This window comes from Nerophis lumbriciformis, linkage group LG21 (assembly GCF_033978685.3).
Source record: "Nerophis lumbriciformis linkage group LG21, RoL_Nlum_v2.1, whole genome shotgun sequence".
Classification (NCBI taxonomy): Eukaryota; Metazoa; Chordata; class Actinopteri; order Syngnathiformes; family Syngnathidae; genus Nerophis; species Nerophis lumbriciformis.
In genome coordinates this window covers 4,227,185-4,252,840 of record NC_084568.2, presented here as the reverse complement: position 1 = coordinate 4,252,840, position 25,656 = coordinate 4,227,185, and the positions used below count along the sequence as shown (strand labels likewise).

The window sequence follows — 25,656 nt, the reverse complement described above, 5'->3', positions numbered from 1 at the left end:
CTGACCAGTATACTACTATATGTGACCAATCTGTCTAAGACTAGATCCAACTAATCTTAGTCTATGACGAGATCTGACCATTCTAAGTCCAAGACAAGATTTGACCAATCTAAGTCTGACTAGATCTGACAAATCTATGTCTAAGACGAGATGTGACCAATTTAAGTCTCATACTAGATCTAACCAATCCAAGTCCGAGACTATATCTGACCTGTCTCAGACTATATCTGGCCAATATAAGACTAGATCTGACCAGTATACTACTAGATGTGACCAATCTGTCTAAGACTAGATCCAACTAATCTTAGTCTATGACGAGATCTGACCATTCTAAGTCCAAGACAAGATTTGACCAATCCAAGTCTGACGAGATCTGACCCTTCTAAGTCCAAGACCAGATTTGAGCAATCTATGTCTAAGACTACCGGTAGATGTGACCAATTTAAGTCTCATACTAGATCTAACCAATCCAAGTCCAAGACTATATCTGACCTGTCTCAGACTATATCTGACCAATCTAAGACTAGATCTGACCAGTATACTACTAGATGTGTCCAATCTGTCTAAGACTAGACCCAACTAATCTTAGTCTAAGACAAGATCTGACCATTTTAAGTCCAAGACAAGATTTGACCAATCTAAGTCTGACTAGATCTGACAAATCTATGTCTAAGACGAGATGTGACCAATTTAAGTCTCATACTAGATCCAACCAATTCAAGTCCAAGACTATATCTGACCTGTCTCAGACTATATCTGACCAATCTAAGACTAGATCTACTACTATTTGTGACCAATCTGTCTAAGACTAGATCCAACTAATCTTAGTCTATGACCAGATCTGACCCTTCTAAGTCCAAGACAAGATTTGACCAATCTATGTCTGACTAGATCTGACAAATCTATGTCTAAGACTAGATGTGACCAATTTAAGTCTCATACTAGATCTAACCAATCCAAGTCCGAGACTATATCTGACCTGTCTCAGACTAAATCTGACCAATCTAAGACTAGATCTGACCAGTATACTACTATTTGTGACCAATCTGTCTAAGACTAGATCCAACTAATCTTAGTCTATGACGAGATCTGACCATTCTAAGTCCAATACAAGATTTGACCAATCTAAGTCTGACTAGATCTGACAAATCTAAGTCTAAGACTAGATGTGACCAATTTAAGTCTCATACTACATCTAACCAATCCAAGTCCAAGACTATATCTGACCTGTCTCAGACTATATCTGACCAATATAAGACTAGCTCTGACCAGTGCACTAGTATATGTGACCAATCTGTCTAAGACTAGATCCAACTAATCTTAGTCTATGACGAGATCTGACCAGTCTAAGTCCAAGACAAGATTTGACCAATCAAAGTCTGACTAGATCTGACAAATCTATGTCTAAGACGAGATGTGACCAATTTAAGTCTCATACTAGATCTAACCAATCCAAGTCCAAGACTATATCTGACCTGTCTCAGACTATATCTGGCCAATCTAAGACTAGATCTGATCAGTATACTACTAGATGTGACCAATCTGTCTAAGACTTGATCCAACTAATCTTAGTCTATGACGAGATCTGACCATTCTAAGTCCAAGACAAGATTTGACCAATCTAAGTCTGACTAGATCTGACAAATCTAAGTCTAAGACTAGATGTGACCAATTTAAGTCTCATACTAGATCTAACCAATCCAAGTCCGAGACTATATCTGACCTGTCTCAGACTATATCTGGCCAATCTAAGACTAGATCTGACCAGTATACTACTAGATGTGACCAATCTGTCTAAGACTAGATCCAACTAATCTTAGTCTATGACGGGATCTGACCATTCTAAGTCCAAGACAAGATTTGACCAATCTAAGTCTGACTAGATCTGACAAATCTATGTCTAAGACTAGATGTGACCAATTTAAGACTCATACTAGATCTAACCAATCCAAGTCCAAGACTATATCTGACCTGTCTCAGACTATATCTGACCAATCTCAGACTAGATCTGACCAGTATACTACTATATGTGACCAATCTGTCTAAGAATAGATCCAACTAATCTTAGTCTATGACGAGATCTGACCCTTCTAAGTCCAAGACAAGATTTGACTAATCTAAGTATGACTAGATCTGACAAATCTATGTCTAAGACTAGATGTGACCAATTTAAGTCTCATACTAGATCTAACTAATCCAAGTCCAAGACTATATCTGACCTGTCTCAGACTATATCTGACCAATCTCAGACTAGATCTGACCAGTATACTACTATATGTGACCAATCTGTCTAAGAATAGATCCAACTAATCTTAGGCTATGACGAGATCTGACCCTTCTAAGTCCAAGACAAGATTTGACCAATCTAAGTATGACTAGATCTGACAAATCTATGTCTAAGACTAGATGTGACCAATTTAAGTCTCATACTAGATCTAACCAATCCAAGTCCAAGACTATATCTGACCTGTCTCAGACTATATCTGACCAATCTCAGACTAGATCTGACCAGTATACTACTATATGTGACCAATCTGTCTAAGACTAGATCCAACTAATCTTAATCTATGACGAGATCTGACCATTCTAAATCCAAAACAAGATTTGACCAATCTAAGTCTGACGAGATCTGACCCTTCTAAGTCCAAGACAAGATTTGACCAATCTAAGTCTGACTAGATCTGACAAATCTATGTCTAAGACTAGATGTGACCATGTTAAGTCTCATACTGGATCTAAGCAATCCAAGTCTGAGACTATATCTGACCTGTCTCAGACTATATCTGGCCAATCTAAGACTAGATCTACTACTATTTGTGACCAATCTGTCTAAGACTAGATCCAACTAATCTTATAGTCTATGACGAGATCTGACCATTTTAAGTCCAAGACAAGATTTGACCAATCTAAGTCTGACTAGATCTGACAAATCTAAGTCTAAGACTAGATGTGACCAATTTAAGTCTCATACTAGATCTAACCAATCCAAGTCCAAGACTATATCTGACCTGTCTCAGACTATATCTGGCCAATCTAAGACTAGATCTGACCAGTATACTACTAGATGTGACCAATCTGTCTAAGAATAGATCCAACTAATCTTAGTCTATGACGAGATCTGACCATTCTAAGTCCAAGACAAGATTTGACTAATCTAAATCTGACTAGATCTGACAAATCTATGTCTAAGACTAGATGTGACCAATTTAAGTCTCATACTACATCCAACCAATCCAAGTCCAAGACTATATCTGACCTGTCTCAGACTATATCTGGCCAATCTAAGACTAGATCTGACCAGTATACTACTATTTGTGACCAATCTGTCTAAGACTAGATCCAACTAATCTTAGTCTATGACGAGATCTGACCCTTCTAAGTCCAAGACAAGATTTGACCAATCTAAGTCTGACGAGATCTGACCCTTCTAAGTCCAAGACAAGATTTGACCAATCTAAGTCTGACTAGATCTGACAAATCTATGTCTAAGACTAGATGTGACCAATTTAAGCCTCATACTAGATCTACCCAATCCAAGTCCGAGACTATATCTGACCTGTCTCAGACTATATCTGGCCAATCTAAGACTAGATCTGACCAGTATACTACTAGATGTGACCAATCTGTCTAAGACTAGATCCAACTAATCTTAGTCTATGACGAGATCTGACCCTTCTAAGTCCAAGACAAGATTTGACCAATCTAAGTCTGACGAGATCTGACCCTTCTAAGTCCAAGACAAGATTTGACCAATCTATGTCTGACTAGATCTGACAAATCTATGTCTAAGACGAGATGTGACCAATTTAAGTCTCATACTAGATCTAACCAATCCAAGTCCAAGACTATATCTGACCTGTCTCAGACTATATCTGACCAATCTCAGACTAGATCTGACCAGTATACTACTATATGTGACCAATCTGTCTAAGACTAGATCCAACTAATCTTATAGTCTATGACGAGATCTGACCATTCTAAGTCCAAGACAAGATTTGACCAATCTATGTCTGACTAGATCTGACAAATCTATGTCTAAGACTAGATGTGACCAATTTAAGTCTCATACTAGATCTAACCAATCCAAGTCCGAGACTATATCTGACCTGTCTCAGACTATATCTGATCAATCTAAGACTAGATCTGACCAGTATACTACTATTTGTGACCAATCTGTCTAAGACTAGATCCAACTAATCTTAGTCTATGACGAGATCTGACCATTCTAAGTCCAAGACAAGATTTGACCAATCTATGTCTGACTAGATCTGACAAATCTATGTCTAAGACTAGATGTGACCAATTTAAGTCTCATACTACATCTAACCAATCCAAGTCCAAGACTATATCTGACCTGTCTCAGACTATATCTGGCCAATCTAAGACTAGATCTGACCAGTATACTACTATATGTGACCAATCTGTCTAAGACTACATCCAACTAATCTTAGTCTATGACGAGATCTGACCATTCTAAGTCCAAGACAAGATTTGACCAACCTAAGTCCGACTAGATCTGACAAATCTATGTCTAAGACTAGATGTGACCAATTTAAGTCTCATACTAGATCTAACCAATCCAAGTCCAAGACTATATCTGACCTGTCTCAGACTATATCTGACCAATCTAAGACTAGATCTGACCAGTATACTACTATTTGTGACCAATCTGTCTAAGACTAGATCCAACTAATCTTAGTCTATGATGAGATCTGACCATTCTAAGTCCAAGACAAGATTTGACCAATCTAAGTCTGACTAGATCTGACAAATCTATGTCTAAGACTAGATGTGACCAATTTAAGTCTCATACTAGATCTAACCAATTCAAGTCCAAGACTATATCTGACCTGTCTCAGACTATATCTGACCAATCTAAGACTAGCTCTGACCAGTATACTACTAGATGTGACCAATCTGTCTAAGACTAGATCCAACTAATCTTAGTCTATGACGAGATCTGACCATTCTAAGTCCAAGACAAGATTTGACCAATCTAAGTCTGACTAGATCTGACAAATATATGTCTAAGACTAGATGTGGCCAATTTAAGTCTCATACTAGATCTAACCAATCCAAGTCCAAGACTATATCTGACCTGTCTCAGACTATATCTGACCAATCTAAGACTAGATCTGACCAGTATACTACTATATGTGACCAATCTGTCTAAGACTAGATCCAACTAGTCTTAGTCTATGACGAGATCTGACCATTCTAAGTCCAAGACACAAAAACAACTGAAATATTCTTGATTGCTAAAACAAAGTAGATGCGGGAAATATCGCTCAAAGGAAGACATGAAACTGCTACAGGAAAATACCAAAAAAGAGAGAAAAAGCCACCAAAATAGGAGCGCAACACAAGAAGTAAAACACTACACACAGGAAAACGGCAAAAAAGTCCAAATAAGTCAGGGCGTCATGTGACAGGTGGTGAAAGTACACCTACTTTGAGACAAGAGCTATAGTGATGCATGCTTGGTTATGCTTTAAAGTCATATCCAACAATTGCGACAACAACTTTTTATTGTCAACTTGAGTTTCGTTTTTTTAATGATTTCTGCTAGTGGTACTTTAACTTTAACTTTAACCAGGGACAGATGTGTCTGATTGTCAACCGGGGACAGGTGTGTTTGATTGTCAACCAGAGGTGAGTCTGTCTGGTTGTTAACCAGGGACAGGTATGTCCAATTTTTAAATGGAGACAGATGTGTCTGATTGTCAACCAGGGATAGGTGTGTCTGTTTGTCAACCAACATGTCACGTCAGCACATTATTCATATATGGCAGACAGACTCAGCAGAGGGGTTATACATGTGATGTGGAGCTACATTTATGCAAAATGTACACCAAAAAATATCTAATATAAATGAGCTAGAAGGAAGGGTTTTGAAGTGGCTGGGGAGAGGGAAGTCATCTATGTTGCTGCTTCTTGATCTTAGCGCTGCTTTCGATACCGCCGATCATAATATTTTATTAGAGCGTATCAAAACACGTATTGGTATGTCAGACTTAGCTTTGTCGTGGTTTAACTCTTATCTTACTGACAGGATGCAGTGCGTCTCCCATAATAATGTGACCTCGGACTATGTTAAGGTAACGTGCGGAGTTCCTCAGGGTTCGGTTCTTGGCCCTGCACTCTTTAGTATTTACATGCTGCCGCTAGGCGACATCATACGCAAATACGGTGTTAGCTTTCATTGTTATGCTGATGACAGCCAACTCTACATGCCCCTAAAGCTGACCAACACGCCGGATTGTAGTCAGCTGGAGGCGTGTCTTAATGAAATTAAACAATGGATGTCCGCTAACTTCTTGCAACTCAACGCCAAGAAAACGGAAATGCTGATTATCGGTCCTGCTAAACATCGACATTTATTTAATAATACCACCTTAACATTTGACAACCAAACAATTACACAAGGCGAATCAGTAAAGAATCTGGGTATTATCTTCCACCCAACTCTCTCCTTTGAGTCACACATTAAGAGTGTTACTAAAACGGCCTTCTTTCATCTCCGTAATATCGCTAAAATTCGTTCTATTTTATCCACTAGCGACGCTGAGATCATTATTCATGCGTTCGTTACGTCTCGTCTCGACTACTGTAACGTATTATTTTCGGGTCTCCCTATGTCTAGCATTAAAAGACTACAATTGGTACAAAATGCGGCTGCTAGACTTTTGACAAGAACAAGAAAGTTTGATCATATTACGCCTATACTGTATATACCTTATATACATATATACATACATATATACCTATACTGGCTCACCTGCACTGGCTTCCTGTGCACTTAAGATGTGACTTTAAAGTTTTACTACTTACGTATAAAATACTACACGGTCTAGCTCCGTCCTATCTTGTCGATTGCATAGTACCATATGTCCCGGCAAGAAATCTGCGTTCAAAGAACTCCGGCTTATTAGTGATTCCCAGAGCCCAAAAAAAGTCTGCGGGCTATAGAGCGTTTTCTATTGGGGCTCCAGTACTATGGAATGCCCTCCCGGTAACAATTAGAGATGCTACCTCAGTAGAAGCATTTAAGTCCCATCTTAAAACTCATTTGTATACTCTAGCCTTTAAATAGCCCCCCTGTTAGACCAGTTGATCTGCCGTTTCTTTTCTTTTCTCCTCTGCTCCCCTATTCCTTGTGGAGGGGGGGGGGGGCACAGGTCCGGTGGCCATGGATGAAGTGCTGGCTGTCCAGAGTCGGGACCCGGGGTGGACCGCTCGCCTGTGCATCGACTGGGAACATCTCTGCGCCGCTGACCCGTCTCCGCTCGGGATGGTGTCCTGCTGGCCCCACTATGGACTGGACTCTTACTATTATGTTGGATCCACTATGGACTGGACTCTCACAATATTATGTCAGACCCACTCGACATCCATTGCTTTCGGTCAGGCCCGGCCCTAACCAATCTGGCGCCCTAGGCAAGATTTTAGGTGGCGCCCCCCCACATCGGCAGTGAAGTGTATACACTCACAAGAAACCGAATAGCTTTGTCTTTGACCTTTTTTTTTTTTTTACTTACAACTATACCTAATATATAAAGGGGTGGAAAAGTGACTATTACCTGCAGGGCAAACATTAGCTAACCAGAAGGCAATAACAATGTAAACAAAAAACAGCTGCTTAAAAGATCTAATACAAATGTCCCTGAGGAATGTAAGGTGGGAGTACTGTAATTACCTAACGTTACATTATTATTTTCCATAACAATTTAGCCCCTCCACAATATTAACCCGACATTAAAACATAACTAGCTATTTATTGATTGGCAATTGCCGAATCATGTGACATTAGCTTAATGCTAAAAAGCCGGGTTACTATCACATTCTGTAACAGACAAATAATTTCATGTTCGGCTCACCTACCTGCTACCTCTGTCTTTTCTCGTTTCTCCTCCTCTTCTTTTCTCTTTTTTCTTCCCTGGGCACCTGACAGTTTTGGCCGTTTTGACATCTTGTGTTGATTTTTTGATGTGGTGACGTCCAAAAAGAGTCATGATACGGGAAGGGAGGGGGCGCACCGTGCGGGGGGAGAGGGGGCGTAATAACTTGTAACAAATAATATTTCTATTAAATAGGCTTTACTTTGCATTTTAATTAACGTGGGATTATTTTTTGTATTTAGAAATAATAGTACCAACTTTTTTTCTTTTCTTTTTTTTTCTCCAACATTTGTGGCACTGGCGTGGCGCCCCCTCATGGACGGCGCCCTTAGCATTTGCCTATACGGCCTATGCCACGGGCAGGCCCTGCTTTCGGTCTCCCCTAGAGGGGGGGGGGGGGGGGGGTTACCCACATATGCGGTCCTCTCCAAGGTTTCTCATAGTCATTCACATCGACGTCCCACTGGGGTGAGTTTTTCCTTGCCCTTATGTGGGCTTTGTACCGAGGATGTCATTGTGGCTTGTGCAGCCCTTTGAGACACTTGTGATTTAGGGCTATATAAATAAACATTGATTGATTGATTGATTGATTGATTGATTGAAGTCTGGGCTTCCCTGCTTAGGCTGCTGCCCCCGCGACCCGACCTCGGATAAGCGGAAGAAGATGGATGGAAGGGTTTTAAAGTGGATTACATTTCTTCATATATCAATATTATCTTATCTTTTGTGTTATATGTTGCAAAGCAAACATTGTTTAGTGTTATATCTAGTACATCTGATTATTAAGGAATTTGATTAGTTTTCAGAACATTTTGAGGGCCATTAAAAGACAAAAATTGACCCCTGTGCCAGACTTTGGACACCACTGCTGCATACAAACTACCTGCACAGATATTACATGCCTTAAAGTGTTGAGTAAATAAAATGTATTTCTCAACAAATGCGTTAAAATGAAGATGATCGAATACACAGCTAATAATTCACTCTGTTGTTGACACACAAAGCGCATACATTGCAACCACACACAGCAAAACTATGCGATTTCAAAATAAGACCGTACTGGATTTTAAAATGTACTATCTGCCTTGTAGATACAATGTGCAAACGACAGATTAACATTTATCTTCTGACCTAACCTCGCTGGGATTAACATAATAATACAAAATTTACCTTGGGAGCGGTTTGTTTGTTCTGTTGTACTTTATTTTGAAAAGCAATCGTGGTGTTTTCCGGTAGCGTGTGAGAGCAAAGGTAGCAGCGTGACATTAAGCTAACATGTCAGGATCAAAGTTTGTTTATCCGGCTTCTTTTCTTTAAAACGCCACACTTTGACTCTTGTCTCCGGCAAAGGAGAATTTATTAAGGATATCTTTTTAATCACTTTAACTGCTAAAATACCCGCATCACCTGCAAAGAAGAATTTATGACATTTTTATGCAGTTTTTAATCCATATATAAAACGCACTGGGACCCTGTCTGCTGCTTGGTAGGATCAAGATATCTTTTGAGTTTATTAAGGAGTTTCTTTATCCAGATTTTAATCCTTTTAACGCCGCACTGTGACCCTGACAGACAACTAATTGGTATGATTATGTTTGCAATTTGATGATCACCAATATCAACCGGTATCGATACCTGTTGGTATCACTTATTCATAGCTGGATTTTGTCTGTTAGTTAGTTAGTTAGTTAGCAAGAAACATAGCTCAAGAAGTTCCATCCATTCATCCATCCGAGGTCGGGTCGCGGGGGCAGCAGCCTAAGCAGAGAAGCCCAGACTTCCCTCTCCCCAGCCACTTCGGATTTTGATAAAACTATCAAGAAACGTCCGAGATGTGACAAGAAACAAGTAGTTAGTTTGTCGGCGGATTATTTTGGAGTGGTAGATAATTGGTCGTTTGTATTAATTACAGGCACATGTAGTGAATAGATGCTAACGTTGCGAGAATGTTGCCATTTCTCTCGTATGATCACGCTAACGTTAGCGCTTTATTTGCTAATTTTGCAAGTTTAAACTTAAAAATTGTGAATTTTGAAAAGAATGCCAGTTTCGCTCATGTTAGCACGGTAATGTTAGCATGCTAATGTTTTATGCTAGCTTTTTTTTTAGCAAATTTTGTGTATTTACACCTAAAAATAGTGCACTTTAATACTTGGCGCCACCTTAGAAGTACACTAATTTAACCTATGCTCACATGCTAATGTTAGAATGCTAACGTTTTATGCTTGTTTTTTTTGCATTTTTTTTATGTGAAAACCTAAAAATCATTCATTTGGGTAAGCATCTCGTATATTAGCACGATAAAGTTAGCATGCTAAAATTTTACACTAGCTTTTTAGTTAATTTTGTATGTTTACACCTAAAAATAGTGCATTTTATTACTTGGCGCCACCTTAGAAGTACACTAATTTAACCTATGCTCACATGCTAATGTTAGAATGCTAACGTTTTATGCTTGTTTTTTTGCATTTTTTTTTATGTGAAAACCTAAAAAGCATTCATTTGGGTACTTGGCGCCATTTTGAATGGCAGCTTCTCGCATATTAGCTTGATAATGTTAGCATGCTAAAATTGTACGCTAGCTTTTTAGCTAATTTTGTATTTATACACCTAAAAATAGAGCATTTTATTACTTGGCGCCACCTTACAAGTACACTAAAACTATAGTTTTATGTTTGTTTTTAGCTATTTTTCAATGTGAAAACCTAAAAATCATTAATTTGGATACTTGGCACCATCGAGGGATGTAGTTAATTTGGATACTTGGCACCATCGAGGGATGTAGCAGGCCTATCAAAATTTCCGCAGGAATTTTTTTGTATTTATTTATTATTTTTATTAGGGGAACCATATTTATCATGCTAACATTAGCATGTTATCGCTTTATTTGCTAATTGTTTATGTTTAAACCTAAAAATAATGAATTTTAATGCTTGGCGCCATTTTGAAAGTATGCCAGCTTCTCGCATATTAGCACGATAATGTTAGCATGCTAAAATTTTACACTAGCTTTTTAGCTAATTTTGTATGTTTACACCCTAAAAATAGTGCATTTTATTGCTTGGCGTCACCTTACAAGTACACTAATCTAACCTATGCTCACATGCTAATGTTAGAATGCTAACGTTTTATGCTTGTTTTTTTTGCATTTTTTTATGTGAAAACCTAAAAATCATTCATTTGGGTACTTAGCGCCATCTAGAATGCCAGCTTCTCGCATATTAGCTTGATAATGTTAGCATGCTAAAATTGTACGCTAGCTTTTTATCTAATTTTGTATGTTTACACCCTAAAAATAGTGCATTTTATTGCTTGGCGCCACCTTAGAAGTACACTAATTTAACCTATGCTCACATGCTAATGTTAGAATGCTAACGTTTTATGCTTGTTTTTTTTGCATTTTTTTAATGTGAAAACCTAAAAATCATTCATTTGGGTACTTGGCGCCATTTAGAATGCCAGCTTTTTGCATATTAGCTTGATAATGTTAGCATGCTGAAATTGTACGCGAGCTTTTTAGCTAATTTTGTATGTTTACACCTAAAAATAGTGCATTTTATTGCTTGGCGCCACCTTAGAAGTACACTAATTTAACTTATGCTCACATGCTAATGTTAGAATGCTAACGGTTTATGTTTGTTTTTTTTGCATTTTTTTATGTGAAAACCTAAAAATCATTCATTTGGGTACTTGGCGCCATTTTGAATGCCAGCTTCTCGCATATTAGCTTGATAATGTTAGCATGCTAAAATTGTACGCTAGCTTTTTAGCTTGATAATGTTAGCATGCTAAAATTTTACGCTAGCCTTTTAGCTAATTTTGTATGTTTACACCTAAAAATAGTGCATTTTATTACTTGGCGCCACCTTACAAGTACACTAGTTTCAACTATGCTCACATGCTAATGTTAGAATGCTAACGTTGTATGCTTGTTGTTTTGCATTTTTTTTATGTGAAAACCTAAAAATCAATAATTTGGATAGTTGGCGCCATCTAAGGACGTAGCAGGCCTATCAAAATTTCCACAGAATTTTTTTATTGTTTATTATTTTTATTAGGGCTGCCACATTTATCATGCTAACTTTAGCATATTAACGCTTTATTTGCAATTTTTTTTATGTTTAAACCTAAAAATAATGCATTTTAATGCTTGGCGCCATTTTGAAAATATGCCAGCTTCTCGCATATTAGCACGATAATGTTAGCATGCTAAAATTGTACGCTAGCTTTTTAGCTAATTTTGTATGTTTACACCCTAAAAATAGTGCATTTTATTACTTGGCATCACCTTACAAGTACACTAATTTAAACTATGCTCACATGCTAATGTTAGAATGCTAACGTTGTTATTTTGTTTTTTTTGCATTTTTTTTGGCGCTTGGCGCCACCTTACAAGTACACTAAAACTATAGTTTAATGCTTGTTTTTAGCTATTTTTCAATGTGAAAACATAAAAATCATTAATTTGGATACTTGGCGCCATCGAGGGACGTAGCAGGCCTATCAAAATTTCCGCAGGATTTTTTAAAATATTTATTTATTATTGTTATTAGGGGTGCCACATTGATCATGCTAACATTAGCATGTTAACGCTTTATTTGCACATTTTTTATGTTTAAACCTAAAAATAATGAATTTTAATGCTTGGCACCATTTTAAAAGTATGCCAGCTTCTCGCATATTAGCACGATAATGTTAGCATGCTAAAATTTTACACTAGCTTTTTAGCTAATTTTGTATGTTTACACCCTAAAAATAGTGCATTTTATTACTTGGCGCCACCTTACAAGTACACTAATTTAAACTATGCTCACATGCTAATGTTAGAATGCTAACGTTGTTATCTTGGTTTTTTTTGCATTTTTTTATGTGAAAACCTAAAAATCATTCATTTGGGTACTGAGCGCCATTTAGGGACGTAGCAGGTCTATCAAAATTTCCCATTTATTTCTTATTTCTTATTAGGGCTGCCATATTTATCATGCTAACATTAGCATGTTAACGCTTTATTTGCTAATTTTTTTTGTTTAAACCTAAAAATAATTATTTTAATGCTTGACGCCATTTTTAAAGTATGCCAGCATCTCGTATATTAGCACGATAAAGTTAGCATGCTAAAATTTTACACTAGCTTTTTAGCTAATTTTGTATGTTTACACCTAAAAATAGTGCATTTTATTACTTGGCGCCACCTTACAAGTACACTAATTAAACCTATGCTCTCATGCTAATGTTAGAATGTTAACGTTGTATGCTTGTTTTTTTGCATTTTTTTTTATGTGAAAACCTAAAAATCATTAATTTGGATAGTTGGCGCCATCTAAGGACGTAGCAGGCCTATCAAAATTTCCACAGGAATTTTTTATTGTTTATTTATTATTTTTATTAGGGCTGCCATATTTATCATGCTAACGTTAGCATGTTAACGCTTTATTTGCTCATTTTTTTATGTTTAAATCTAAAAATAATGAATTTTAATGCTTGGCGCCATTTTGGAAATATGCCAGCTTCTCGCATATTAGCACGATAATGTTAGCATGCTAAAATTTTACGCTAGCTTTTTAGCTAATTTTGTATGTTTACACCTAAAAATAGTGCATTTTATTACTTGGCGCCACCTTACAAGTACACTAGTTTCAACTATGCTCACATGCTAATGTTACAATGCTAACGTGGTTTGCTTGTTTTTTTGCATTTTTTTATGTGAAAACCTAAAAATCATTAATTTGGATAGTTGGCGCGATCTAAGGACGTAGCAGGCCTATCAAAATTTCCACAGAAATGTTTTATTGTTTATTATTTTTATTAGGGCTGCCACATTTATCATGCTAACTTTAGCATATTAACGCTTTATTTGCAAATTTTCTATGTTTAAACCTAAAAATAATGAATTTTAATGCTTAGCGCCATTTTGGAAATATGCCACCTTCTCGCATATTAGCACGATAATGTTAGCATGCTAAAATTTTACGCTAGCTTTTTATCTAATTTTGTATGTTTACACCCTAAAAATAGTGCATTTTATTACTTGGCGCCACCTTACAAGTACACTAATTTAAACTATGCTCACATGCTAATGTTAGAATGCTAACGTTGTATGCTTGTTTTTTTGCATTTTTTTATGTAAAAATCATTAATTTGGATAGTTGGCGCCATCTAAAGACGTAGCAGGCCTATCAAAATTTCCACAGGAATTTTTTATTGTTTATTTATTATTTTTATTAGGGCTGCCATATTTATCATTTATCAACGTTAGCATGTTAACGCTTTATTTGCTCATTTTTTTTATGTTTAAACCTAAAAATAATGAATTTTAATGCTTGCCGCCATTTTGAAAGTAATGCAGCATCTCGCATATTAGCTTGATAATGTTAGCATGCTAAAATTTTACGCTAGCTTTTTAGCTAATTTTGTATGTTTACACCTAAAAATAGTGTATTTTATTACTAATATGGTTATAATGATATTTGTATTGGTGTTGATACTAATAATAATATCTTGATAATGGTATTGATATTGATACTTATATTAATATAATGATACTAGTATTTATACTAATATTAATATCCTGATAATGGTATTGATACTAATATTAATACGATTAATATCGATACTAATATGGTTATAATGATATTTGTATTGATGTTGGTACTAATAATAATATCTTGATAATGGTATTGATATTGATACTTATATTAATATAATGATACTAGTATTTATACTAATATTAATATCCTGATAATGGTATTGATACTAATATTAATACGATTAATATCGATACTAATATGGTTATAATGATATTTGTATTGATGTTGATACTAATAATGATATCATGATAATGGTATTGATATTGATACTTATATTAATATAATGATAATAGTATTGATACTAATATTAATATTATGATAATGGTATTGATACTAATATTAATACGATTAATATCGATACTAATATGGTTATAATGATATTTGTATTGATGTTGATACTAATAATGATATCATGATAATGGTATTGATATTGATACTTATATTAATATAATGATAATAGTATTGATATTAATATTATGATAATGGTATTGATACTAATATTAATACGATTAATATCGATACTAATATGGTTATAATGATATTTGTATTGATGTTGATACTAATAATAATATCTTGATAATGGTATTGATATTGATACTTATATTAATATAATGATACTAGTATTTATACTAATATTAATATCCTGATAATGGTATTGATACTAATATTAATGCGATTAATATCGATACTAATATGGTTATAATGATATTTGTATTGATGTTGATACTAATAATGATATCATGATAATGGTATTGATATTGATACTTATATTAATATAATGATAATAGTATTGATACTAATATTAATATCATGATAATGGTATTGATACTAATATTAATATGATTAATATCGATACTAATATGGTTATAATGATATTTGTATTGATGTTGATACTAATAATGATATCATGATAATGGTATTTATATTGATACTTATATTAATATAATGATAATAGTATTGATACTAATATTAATATCCTGATAATGGTATTGATACTAATATTAATACGATTAATATCGATACTAATATGGTTATAATGATATTTGTATTGATGTTGATACTAATAATGATATCATGATAATGGTATTGATATTGATACTTATATTAATATAATGATAATAGTATTGATATTAATATTATGATAATGGTATTGATACTAATATTAATACGATTAATATCGATACTAATATGGTTATAATGATATTTGTATTGATGTTGATACTAATAATGATATCATGATAATGGTATTGATATTGATACTTATATTAATATAATGATAATAGTATTGATACTAATATTAATATCATGATAATGGTATTGATACTAATATTAATACGATTAATATCGATACTAATATGGTTATAATGGTATTTGTATTGATGTTGATACTAATAATGATATCATGATAATGGTATTGATATTGATACTTATATTAATATAATGATAATAGTATTGATACTAATATTAATATCCTGATAATGGTATTGATACTAATATTCATACGATTAATATCGATACTAATATGGTTATAATGATATTTGTATTGATGTTGATACTAATAATGATATCATGATAATGGTATTGATATTGATACTTATATTAATATAATGATAATAGTATTTATACTAATATTAATATAATGATACTAGTATTTATACTAATATTAATATCCTGATAATGGTATTGATACTAATAATACGATTAATATCGATACTAATATGGTTATAATGATATTTGTATTGATGTTGATACTAATAATGATATCATAATAATGGTATTGATATTGATACTTATATTAATATAATGATAATAGTATTGATACTAATATTAATATCATGATAATGGTATTGATACTAATATTAATATGATAATGGTATTGATACTAATATTAATATGATTATAATGATATTAATATCGATACCAATATGGTTATAATGATATTTGTATTGATGTTGATACTAGTAATAATATGATAATGGTATTGATACTGATACTAATATTGATATAATGTTTATGGTGTTGGTATTGATATTGATACTATTATTTATAAAATGATATCAGTGTTGGTATCTCGTGACGCATATTTATGCTGTGTTGTTTTTCCCGTCAGTCCGTTGTCCTTGGCCCGAGACCGGCCCGAGTCATGGGCGGCAGCCTGGGTTGCCACCGCTCCATCCCCAGAGACCCCGGCGACGTCAGCGGCAAAAGGCGCAAGCTGAGCGCGGCGTGCAACTTCGGAAACGTCCTGGTGAGGCAGGAGCGTCTCAACATCAACGCCGCCAGCGAGGAGGAGCTCATGACTCTCCCCGGCGTGGACCGCACCGTGGCCCGCAGCATCGTGCAGTACCGGGACTGCATCGGCGGCTTTAAAAAGGTGGAGGACCTGGCACTGGTGAGCGGAGTCGGCGCCGCCAAACTGGAGGCCGTCAAAGTCGAAATCTGCGTTTGGGACAGAGGGAGTTGGTCTCGGCGCTCGCCGTCTTCCCCGCGGAAAGACCGGGGTCAGCAGCTGGACGTGAACACGGCCACACCTGATCAGCTCATGAGCGTTCCTGGTATCACAGAGGAAATAGCACGCAGTATAGTCCGGGATCGCCCCTTCAGAAGCACGGAGGACCTGCTGAGGGTGAAGCACATCAACCACCCTCTGCAGGTGTCGGTGGTGCCCTCCTTCACCGACACCAACGGAAGACCCCCGCACACGACCCGGTTGCACCCTGGCCCCACTTCCCTCAGCCTGAACAGCGACACAGCGGGCCTACCGCCCGGCGGACCCGCCCAGGTGGTTCCCGTGCGAGCGAGCGCGCAGACGGCGGCCGTGCTGCGGCACAGGAAGTGCGTGGTGCGCGTGGCCACGTGGAGCCTGCAGAAGTGTTCCTGCGACAAGGCCAACAACCCCGGGGTGAAGGAGGTGGTGTGCATGACCCTCCTGGAGAACGAGTGAGTACTTTTTTGCCAATATCCGATATTCCGATATTGTCCAACTCTTAATTACCGATTTCGATATCAACCGATATATACAGTCGTGGAATGAACACATTATTATGCCTAATTTTGTTGTGATGCCCCGCTGGATGCATCAAACAATTAGGGCTGCAGCTAACGATTATTTTTCTATCGATTAATCTATCGATTATTTTTTTCGATTAATCGGTTAATCTATAGATTATTTTTCCTTTTACCGATTTTTTTTTTTAATTTAAAATGAAGAGGAAAAAATAAATGTAGGCCAGTTTTTTCAAAAGGCATGGCTTTTATTTACAAAAAAAAAAGTATGGCCACTCAGTCAACATTGACAACAACATGACAAAATATTCTGTAACAATGTAAACATTTAAAACTTTTAACATTTAACAAAATTAAAAGTAGCTTATTTGCTTTTTAATGTGCAAATATAAAAGTAAACATCCAGTGCAAATCTTAATATTCTGGAATAGTATAAGCATTTCAAAAGTAAAAGTATTGCTTATTTTGCTTTAAAATGTGCAAAAATAAAGATAAACATCCAATACAAAAAAGTACAAAACGGAAATATTCTGTAACAAGTGTAAACATTTCAACAAAAGTAAAAGTATTGCTTATTTGCTAAAATGTGCAAAAATAAAGCTAAACATCCAATACAAAAAAGTGTACAGTGTAAACATTTCAACAAAAGTAAAAGTATTGCTTATTTTGCTTAATAACACAACAATGATAGTATGATTAAAGTGAAAGTTAATTGTTGGTTTGTACATAGTATATGTAACTGTTAATGTTGTAAAAGGTATTTGCACAACTAATTAACGTTAGCGTTTGTGACACGTCTTGTGCCGTGGGGTTCTTTCAGGACCGACAGACTGAACGCCAGACGGCTTTGCCAGGTTTACAATCTTTTAATTTTACACAAAGTCTTTTCTCTTCCAACTGCGCGGATCGCGCACCTGGGCACGATTGCGGCGTCGCTCCCGGCGCGCCCCGCCTCGCCGCTCGCTGGCCGCCGCCGCCTCTCCACAGCGTTAAAGAGGAGCGCGTCTTTGTAAACACTAAACAGGAACGCCAAACGCGCCTCTCAGAGCGAAACGGTGCTTTAGTTTATGAATTTACAACGCAGATACAAATGACACATTCATGTTTTTGTGTAATAATGACAACGTATACGCACGCGGACGATTGACTTGTTGATGGTGATGGCAAGAACGCTGTCGGGGGTTTTCTTTTCAAATGTTCGTTCATAGCCGTTGTGCTGCTATGATAGGCCATTTCCGCTCGACACAGTGTGCATACAATTGAAATACTCCCACACTTTTGACGACTTTTGGCGTGCTTTTTTCCCCTCGCTCGCATCGTCTGCTTTGCGCTCCGCCATGACAGTAGTGTGACGTAAATATGCGACGCGCCGACGCACAAAAACGGCGTCGACGTATTTACGTAACCGATGACGTCGACTACGTCGACGCGTCGTTTCAGCCTTACAAACAATGTAACAAGGTTTTCCAAAATAAATCAACTCAAGTTATGGAAAAAAAATGCCAACATGGCACTGCCATATTTATTATTGAAGTCACAAAGTGCATTATTTTTTTTAACATGCCTCAAAACAGCAGCTTGGAATTTGGGACATGCTCTCCCTGAGAGAGCATGAGAAGGTTGAGGTGGGCAGGGTTGAGGTGGGGAGGTAGCGGGGGGGGTGTATATTGTAGCGTCCCGGCTGCAAAGGGTTCTGGGTATTTGTTCTGTTGTGTTTATGTTGTGTTACGGTGCGGATGTTCTCCCGAAATGTTTGTCATTCTTTTTTTTTTCCCAACTTTTTTTATTGGCATTTTCAAATAGACAGAAAAAAGTGCAAGTCGAAACAGTACAATTTTAAAGTCAGTAAATGATTCACACCCTTTCCCTTAAAACCCAAACCACCCACCCACCCCACTCAGGTCCCACTAACGAGGGACAAATGGCACAATTATGTAACAAGTAAGACGACAAAGACAGACACATTCTCACACACACACACACACATACGAGGCCAGAGACAGACAGATATATCTAAAAAAAAAAAAAAAAAAATATATATATATAATAATAAAATAAAACAAAAATTTAATAATAATTATAATAATATATAATAAAATAAAAATAGAATGAAATAATACTAATAAATAAAAGGGAGATTATTCCTCATCTGCGTCTGGGCATAGGTCAAGAGAGTTGACATCAGAGGTGGGTAGAGTAGCCAGAAATTGTACTCAAGTAAGAGTACTGTTACTTTAGAGATTTATTACTCAAGTAAAAGTAAGCAGTAGTCACCCAAATATTTACTTGAGTAAAAGTAAAAAGTATGTTGTGAAAAAACTACTCAAGTACTGAGTAACTGATGAGTAACATACACACTCATATCATATATATATATGTATATATATATATATATATATATATATATACATACATACATACATATACATTGATATACACAGTATATAATTTATAAGTATTTATTTTGCTGTTTTTGTTTACATGTTAAAGGTGTTTTAATGAATATACATGCATGTTTAACATATAGATTCCTTTCTTTAATGAAGACTAAAATATAAGTTGGTGTATTACCTGATTCTGATGACTTGCGTTGATTGTAATCAGACAGTAGTGCTGATAACGTCCACGTTTTCAAATGGAGGAGAAGAAAAGTTCCTCCTTTCTGTCTAATACCACATGAAAGTGGTGGGTTTTTGGCATCCTATTTGTCCAGCTTCCATATTCGTTTTTATACACTTTACAAGAAATATATTGGTGTCAAACTCCGTAGCTTGCTAGCTTGTTTACGCTGGCTTTCGGAGACTCTTGTTTTGAAAGCGCAGGCGCGATGGCGCGGCACTTTTATTGTGAAGACAGGAACGTCCTCATGTGCGGTCAGTCTTGAGGCTTTTGACGGTACGGTTGAAATAAAACAAGTATCTTTTTTCCTTCACACTTTTGATTGATTGATTGGAACTTGTATTAGTAGATTGCACAGTACAGTACATATTCCGTACAATTGACCACTAAATGGTAACACCCCAATAAGTTTTTCAACTTGTTTAAGTCAGGTCATGTGACCACCTGGCTCTGTTTGATTGGTCCAACGTCACCAGTGACTGCATCTGATTGGTGGAACGAAGTGAAACGTCACCAGTAAGGCAGGCACTATGAAGGTCTGTCTGACAGACCAAAACAAACAAAGCGTGCATTAACAGATCGATAAAAATTAGTAGCGAGTAGCGAGCTGAATGTAGATAAAAGTAGCGGAGTAAAAGTAGCGTTCCTTCTCTATAAATATACTTAAGTAAAAGTAAAAGTATGTTGCATTAAAACTACTCTTAGAAGTACAATTTATCCCAAAAGTTACTCAAGTAGATGTAACGGAGTAAATGTAGCGCGTTACTACCCACCTCTGGTTGACATACAGCAAAAAAGGGCTCCATGAGCTTTCAAATGCTTGAACCGAGCCTTTTAGCGAAAACCTAAGTTTTTCCAGTTTTAGATTGTAGAGAACCTCTCTAATCCAACGGCCGTGTGATGGGGGGCGAGCCAGCTTCCAATTAAACAAGATCAATCGATATCGGCCGTCTCTAGTGAGTACTCACACCATCTCAACATGGTCGTGTGCAGATCCATACCAGATGCTCTAATATCCATTCTCAAATCACAGTATCACTACTTTTGATATTTTAGTTCGGGGGTAGCCCAAATCTTGCCAGGAAGGGCCGCATACTAAAAAGTCAAAGTATGCAAGGGCCATATTGGTATTTTTGTCCATGCATCCGTTTTCTACCACTTGTCCCTCGCGGGGATGCTGGAGCCTATCCCAGCTGCACTCGGGCGGAGGGCGGGGTAAACCCTGGACAAGTCGCCACCTCACGCTAAAAACAGATATTGTGTTAGCTTTGAATTATAGGTACATAATCTAATACTGTACTTGATACTGTATGTGGTCATGTGTTGGAGTACTTGATACTGTATGTGGTCATGTGTTGGAGTACTTGATACTGTATGTGGTCATGTGTTGGAGTACTTGATACTGTATGTGGTCATGTGTTGGAGTACTTGATACTGTATGTTGTCATGTGTTGGAGTACTTGATACTGTATGTGGTCATGTGTTGGAGTACTATATACTGTACGTTGTTATGTGTTGGAGTACTTTATACTGTATGTGGTCATGTGTTGCAGCATCAAGTTACTGGCAGTGCAGGACCTGTTGGAGAAAGGTGTACTACAAAAGGTAAAGTAGTGCATCTTCTTCTTACTTACCAAGCTAAGTAAAGTAGTACTCATACTTATCACTTACTAAGCAAGGTAAAGTATTACTAAAACGTATCACTTGTGGAGAAAGTAGTACTAGGTAAGTTAAAGTAGTAGTAATACTGTACATATCACTTGTAAAGAAAGTAGTACTAAGTAAGGTAAAGTAGTACTCATACATATCACATATCGAGAAAAAGTACTAATCAAGGGAAAGTAGTACTCATACTAATTACTTTCTAAGTAAGGTAAAGTAATACTAACACCTAACACTTCTGAAAAAGTAGTACTAAGCAAAGTAAATAGTAGCAGGGGTCCTTAATTGCTTTTGTCCAAAGGACATCATCTTCTCAGTCAAGCCTATAAGGCCTGGAATAGAAACATCATATGCATCATTATTGTAGTACGATTATGAATATTATTTGATACAAAATAAGGATAATGTTACACTGACTGGGATTTGAACCTAACACTCAGAGAGCAAGCGTCATTATTTGGTGTGTCAAATATTGGACTCGAGTACTTCTACCTACTTAAGGACTTTGTTGTTTGTCAATTATAATATTCTGTAAAGTTCCACTCTTTCTTCCAATGATATGACTTGTGGTATGTCATTTCTTTGACACAAGGTACCAACTCTTAACAACACATGGGTACCCAATAACAACAGGAGGGTACCAACTATTAACAACACAAGGGTACCAACTCTTAACGACACAAGGGTACCAACTCTTAACGACACAAGGGTACCAACTCTTAACGACACATTGGTACCAACTCTTAACAACACATGGGTACCAACTCTTAACAACACATGGGTACCAACTCTTAACAACAGGAGGGTACCAACTCTTAACAACACAAGGGTACCCAATAAAAACAGGAAGGTACCAAACAGTAACAACAGGAGGGTACCAACTATTAACAACAGGAGGGTACCAACTATTAACAACAGGAGGGTACCAACATTAACAAAAGGAAGGTACCAACTATTAACAACACAATGGTACCAATTCTTAACGACACAAGGGTACCAACTTTTAACAACACGAGGGTACCAACTATTAACAACACAATGGTACCAACTATTAACAACAGGAGGGTACCAACTATTAACAACACAAGGGTACCAACTATTAACAACACAAGGTTAACAACCATGTGGGTACCAACCGTTAACAAGAGGCGAGTACCAACTATTAACAACAGTGGTGTACCAACTATTAACAACAGGATGGTACCAACTATTAACAACAGTGGTGTCCCAACTATTAACAACAGGAGGATACCGACTATTAACAACAGAAGGGTACCAACTATTAACAACAGAAGGGTACCAACTATTAACAACAGGATATAACCAACTATTAATAACAGGATGGTACCAACTATTAACAACAGGAGGATACCAATTATTAACAACAGAAGGGTACCAACTATTAATAACAGAAGGGTACCAACTGTTTACAACAGGTGGGTACCAACTATTAACAACAGAAGGGTACCAACTATTGACAACAGGTGGGTACCAACTATAAACAACAGAAGGGTACCGACTATTAACAATAGAAAGGTACCAACTATTAACAACAGGCGGGTACCAACTATTTGTAACGGGATGGTACCAACTATTAACAACAGGAGGGTACCGACTATTTATAACGGGAGGGTACCAACTATTAACAACAGAAGGGTGCCAACTATTAACAACAGGAGGGTACCAACTATTAACAACAGGAGGGTACCAACTATTAACAACAGGAGGGTACCAACTATTAACAACAGGAGGGTACCAACTATTAACAACAGGAGGGTACCAACTATTAACAACAGGAGGGTACCAACTATTAACAACAGGAGGGTACCAACTATTAACAACAGGATGGTACCAACTATTAACAACAGTGGTGTACCAACTATTAACAACAGAAGGGTACCAACTATTAACAACAGGAGGGTACCAACTATTAACAACAGAATGGTACCAACTATTAATAACAGAATGGTACCAACTATTTATAACGGGAGGGTACCAACTATTAACAACAGAAGGGTACCAACTATTGACAACAGGTGGGTACCAACTATAAACAACAGAAGGGTACCGACTATTAACAATAGAAAGATATTTGTAACGGGATGGTACCAACTATTAACAACAGGAGGGTACCAACTATTAACAACAGGAGGGTACCGACTATTTATAACGGGAGGGTACCAACTATTAACAACAGAAGGGTACCAACTATTGACAACAGGTGGGTACCAACTATAAACAACCGACTATTAACAATAGAAAGGTAGCAACTATTAACAACAGGCGGGTGCCAACTATTTGTAACGGGAGGGTACCAACTATTAACAACAGAAGGGTACCAACTATTAACAACAGAAGGGTGCCGACTATTAACAACAGGAGGGTACCAACTATTAACAACAGGAGGGTACCAACTATTAACAACAGGATGGTACCAACTATTAACAACAGAAGGGTACCAACTATTAACAACAGGAGGGTACCAACTATTAACAACAGGAGGGTACCAACTATTAACAACAGGAGGGTACCAACTATTAACAACAGGAGGGTACCAACTATTAACAACAGAAGGGTACCAACTATTAACAACAGGAGGGTACCAACTATTAACAACAGGAGGGTACCAACTATTAACAACAGAAGGGTACCAACTATTAACAACAGGAGGGTACCAACTATTAACAACAGGAGGGTACCAACTATTAACAACAGGAGGATACCAACTATTAACAACAGGATGGTACCAACTATTAACAACAGAAGGATACCGACTATTAACAACAGGATGGTACCAACTATTAACAACAGGAGGGTACCAACTATTTACAACGGGAGGGTACCAACTATTAAGATGTGTGTTGTTTGTGTGATTGCAGTTCTGTGCGGAGTTAAACCAAGGTACTCTGGCTAGTGTTGGCAAGTGGAAGAGGCCAAGAGGCGTATGGAAATGTTTGGAGTCTGAAGAAGTTTGCTGCAAGGTAAATGTTTGTATTAGGGATGTTTCTATTCTTATCACGGTTATCGTTATTATCGCAGTATTTTTAAAGATGTACAACATTTTCAAAAAGTACTTAATACTGAAATATTTCAACTAAGTTTTATTTTGAAAAACAACAACAACCAATTAACACATTGTAAATGATGAAGAAACACATTTTTAGATAAGTGTTTAATGTACCCGCCACCCGGCGGAGGAAACTCATTTCGGCCGCTTGTACCCGTGATCTTGTCCTTTCGGTCATGACCCAAAGCTCATGACCATAGGTGAGGATGGGAACGTAGATCGACCGGTAAATTGAGAGCTTTGCCTTCCGGCTCAGCTCCTTCTTCACCACAACGGATCGATACAGCGTCCGCATTACTGAAGATGCCGCACCGATCCGCCTGTCGATCTCACGATCCACTCTTCCCTCACTCGTGAACAAGACTCCGAGGTACTTGAACTCCTCCACTTGAGGCAAGATCTCCTCCCCAACCCGGAGATGGCACTCCACCCTTTTTCGGGCAAGAACCATGGACTCGGACTTGGAGGTGCTGATTCTCATTCCAGTCGCTTCACACTCAGTTGCGAACCGATCCAGCGAGAGCTGAAGATCCTGGCCAGATGAAGCCATCAGGACCACATCATCTGCAAAAAGCAGAGACCTAATCCTGCAGCCACCAAACCAGATCCCCTCAACGCCTTGACTGCGCCTAGAAATTCTGTCCATAAAAGTTATGAACAGAATCGGTGACAAAGGGCAGCCTTGGCGGAGTCCAACCCTCACTGGAAACGTGTCCGACTTACTACCGGCAATGCGGACCAAGCTCTGGCACTGATCATACAGAGAGCGGACTGCCACAATCAGACAGTCCGATACCCCGTACTCTCTGAGCACTCC

General features: G+C 37.1%; 1 protein-coding gene across 2 annotated transcripts in view; it reads left to right on the top strand.

Moving 5' to 3' along the window:
• The first annotated feature begins 9,150 nt into the window (after positions 1-9,150).
• The window catches only part of eepd1 (endonuclease/exonuclease/phosphatase family domain containing 1), a 58,549-nt gene continuing 42,043 nt past the window's right edge, over positions 9,151-25,656 (top strand). The window contains exons 1-4 of one of the 2 annotated variants that reach the window (XM_061983235.1): positions 9,151-9,481; positions 16,596-17,425; positions 21,664-21,715; positions 24,652-24,753. In XM_061983235.1, the coding sequence (XP_061839219.1) occupies positions 16,629-17,425; positions 21,664-21,715; positions 24,652-24,753 (951 nt within the window). In that variant the 5' untranslated portion in view covers positions 9,151-9,481; positions 16,596-16,628. The remainder of the gene's footprint in view (positions 9,482-16,595; positions 17,426-21,663; positions 21,716-24,651; positions 24,754-25,656) is intronic. The other variant, XM_061983236.1, reaches the window with a different exon arrangement.